Source organism: Colobus angolensis, unplaced genomic scaffold (genome assembly GCF_000951035.1).
Source record: "Colobus angolensis palliatus isolate OR3802 unplaced genomic scaffold, Cang.pa_1.0 Scaffold51, whole genome shotgun sequence".
Classification (NCBI taxonomy): Eukaryota; Metazoa; Chordata; class Mammalia; order Primates; family Cercopithecidae; genus Colobus; species Colobus angolensis.
In genome coordinates this window covers 4228067-4230615 of record NW_012118599.1, presented here as the reverse complement: position 1 = coordinate 4230615, position 2549 = coordinate 4228067, and the positions used below count along the sequence as shown (strand labels likewise).

At 38.0% G+C, this 2549-nt stretch overlaps 1 protein-coding gene across 3 annotated transcripts in view; it reads right to left on the bottom strand.

Moving 5' to 3' along the window:
• Window positions 1-2549, bottom strand: part of LOC105524820 (glutathione S-transferase A1) — a 58580-nt gene that overhangs the window by 50027 nt on the left and 6004 nt on the right. For all 3 annotated transcript variants that reach the window (XM_011960227.1, XM_011960225.1, XM_011960226.1), the window contains exon 2: window positions 506-622. In XM_011960227.1, the coding sequence (XP_011815617.1) occupies window positions 506-547 (42 nt within the window). In that variant the 5' untranslated portion in view covers window positions 548-622. The remainder of the gene's footprint in view (window positions 1-505; window positions 623-2549) is intronic.

The following is a 2549-nucleotide window of genomic DNA, read 5'->3' as shown; positions in this document are numbered from 1 at the left end:
ATATATATATATATATACCCACCTACTTCTCCTCTTGTAATGATTCCAAGGAAATCCTAGATCCATATGATTAATCCTTAAATACTTCAATGCATTTTCCTAAAACACATAAACGATTCTAAAGACAGCCATAGTACATTATCACACATTAAATATTAACAATAATTCTTTCATGTCATCAAATATTCAGTCAATATTCATGTTTCTAATTGTTGTATGAATGCCATAAATTATTTTTTACATAATTTAAGTGGATTAAATTCTAATCCACTTAAGCTCTACACTTTGTGATTAGTTTCTTAATTGTATTTTAATATGTGTGCTCTTAGATGAGAAGAAATTTTAACAATTGTTAGGTCAAATCTGTTCATCTTTGTCTTAATTACAGTCCATTTTTATTTAAAGCACAATGCTTCAGTAAGTAATCATTGCATAGTTTCTGTGGGAAAAGTATGTGATAATGCAATTTTAAATCCAACTTAAGATGACCTAACTCAGAACCTACCTCTACTCCAGCTGCAGCCAGGAGCCACCGGGTGGACTCCATTCAGCCCTGTGCATTGAGGTAGTGCAGCTTGGGTTTCTCTGTCATGATAGCAGTCTCCTGGAGGTTTCTCTAAGCCTGAATGAATGAATGAATAATTGAAGCCATAGAATCAAAATGTACTTTGGGATATGTAGTCGAAAACCATCAACAATGCTGAAGAACAACCTGCCTGCTTCATGACTGGGTTGGAGGAGTTCCTGGAGTGTTTTCTTGGCCCAAATTGTTACCCATCAGTGGCCACCCTCAGATTCCAGCAAACAAGTCTCAAGTCTTCACTGGCTAACTGTGACTTTTCTTGGCAGCCTAAGGGGTGAGAGTATTTGCTAATAATACATGTAATGGAGTTAATGGGAAGAGGAAGAATTCAATAACTAGTGTTTATTGAAAACTTCCTAATGATCCTTCCTCAATGCTAGTCCCTTTTAATATTTTATATCTTTAACCCTCCTTATAGTACCATGAAATGGTTATCTCCATTTTTTAGTTAATGGAATGGAACATCAGAGAAATGCAATGTTCACAGTCACACTCCAGTTGGTGATGGACATGAATATCTACACCAAGGACTAAAATGAAGGCATGCCTGGAAGCCAGCTGGGTGAATGCCCTGGGAACCCATGAACCGGCTGTGAACCCAGAGGATATCACTGACAGGGAGGACCAGCAGGGAGCTAAGTCACCCTTCAGCTCTTTGGCTGTGAGACTGCACTTGATCAAAACCAGAAATTAGCCTTCAGATTTGTTTAACTATAGCCAAAATATCCAAATTATTTCAACAGACAGAGAATGCTAATCCCTTGCTTCTTTTGGCATTCTATATTCTAACTCTGTGGGGGGCATTTTATTTTATAATCTGGCGAAAGAGATGCTGCTGCATTAACTTTGCAAGATATGGAAGGAGCTAGCATTTGTTCAATGTCAGTCACTCACTGGTCATTCTTCTAAACTTCTCTCATTTTATCCTACAAAAATCACCTAAGGTGAATGCTGTAGCTATTCTCATTTTACAGTTGAGGATACTGAGGTTTTTAAAGTAACTTGCCCAGATTAAGTGGTGGATCTGGGATGCAGACTCACTGCTATTAAAATCCAAGGACTGAGTCTTATTTTCTATGTTAGTGTTTCTCAAATATGCATGGTAATCTTTCAGTAGATTGTGAAATCCCACTACTTTTTAAAATAAAATAGAAAAGAATAGAAAATATCAGTGAGCCTGACATGTGGAAGGGTAAGTAATGTTTCATGAGTTGTTAGTTTCAGTTATTTGTATGTTGTGTGTATGGATGTTTGCATGTGTGCACGCTGACTTGGTCATTGTAAATGGTTAGAGATAAATTGACTGGGCTCATCAGTGAAGTTTGATAGCCCTTGCTCTATCCCAGACTGTTTGGGAGGTGGAACACAGCACAGTATCAGAGAATGAAAACCAGTGGCTGCAGGGACAGATGCAACTAATTGTATCATGAATGTGAATGGAAAGATACAGGACTCATTGAAAGCAGGAGTTCCAGTGCCAGGACTTAGGAACAGTTGCATTTTCTCTCCAAACCCCTAGCTCTGATATTAAACATTAAGATTCTTCTTGCAATGTTTTGTGGTTGTTGAGTTTAGAAGAAAAATATACTTGCCTTTAACAACTAATGTATTTCTTTCTTTCCTTTCTTTTTTTTTTTTTTTTTGAGACGGAGTTTCACTGTTTTTTCCCAGGCTAGAGTACAATGGCGTGATCTCAGCTCATGCAACCTCAGCCTCCCAGTTTCAAGTGATTCTCCTGCCTCAGCCTCCCAAGTAGCTTGGACTACCAGCACATGCCACCACACCCAGTTGATTTTGTATTTTATTATTATTAGTATTATTATACTTTAAGTTCTAGGGTACATGTGCATAACGTGCGGGTTTATTACATATGTATACTTTTGCCATGTTGGTGTGCTGCACCCATCAACTCGTCAGCACCCATCAACTCGTCATTTACATCAGGTATAACTCCCAATGCAATCCC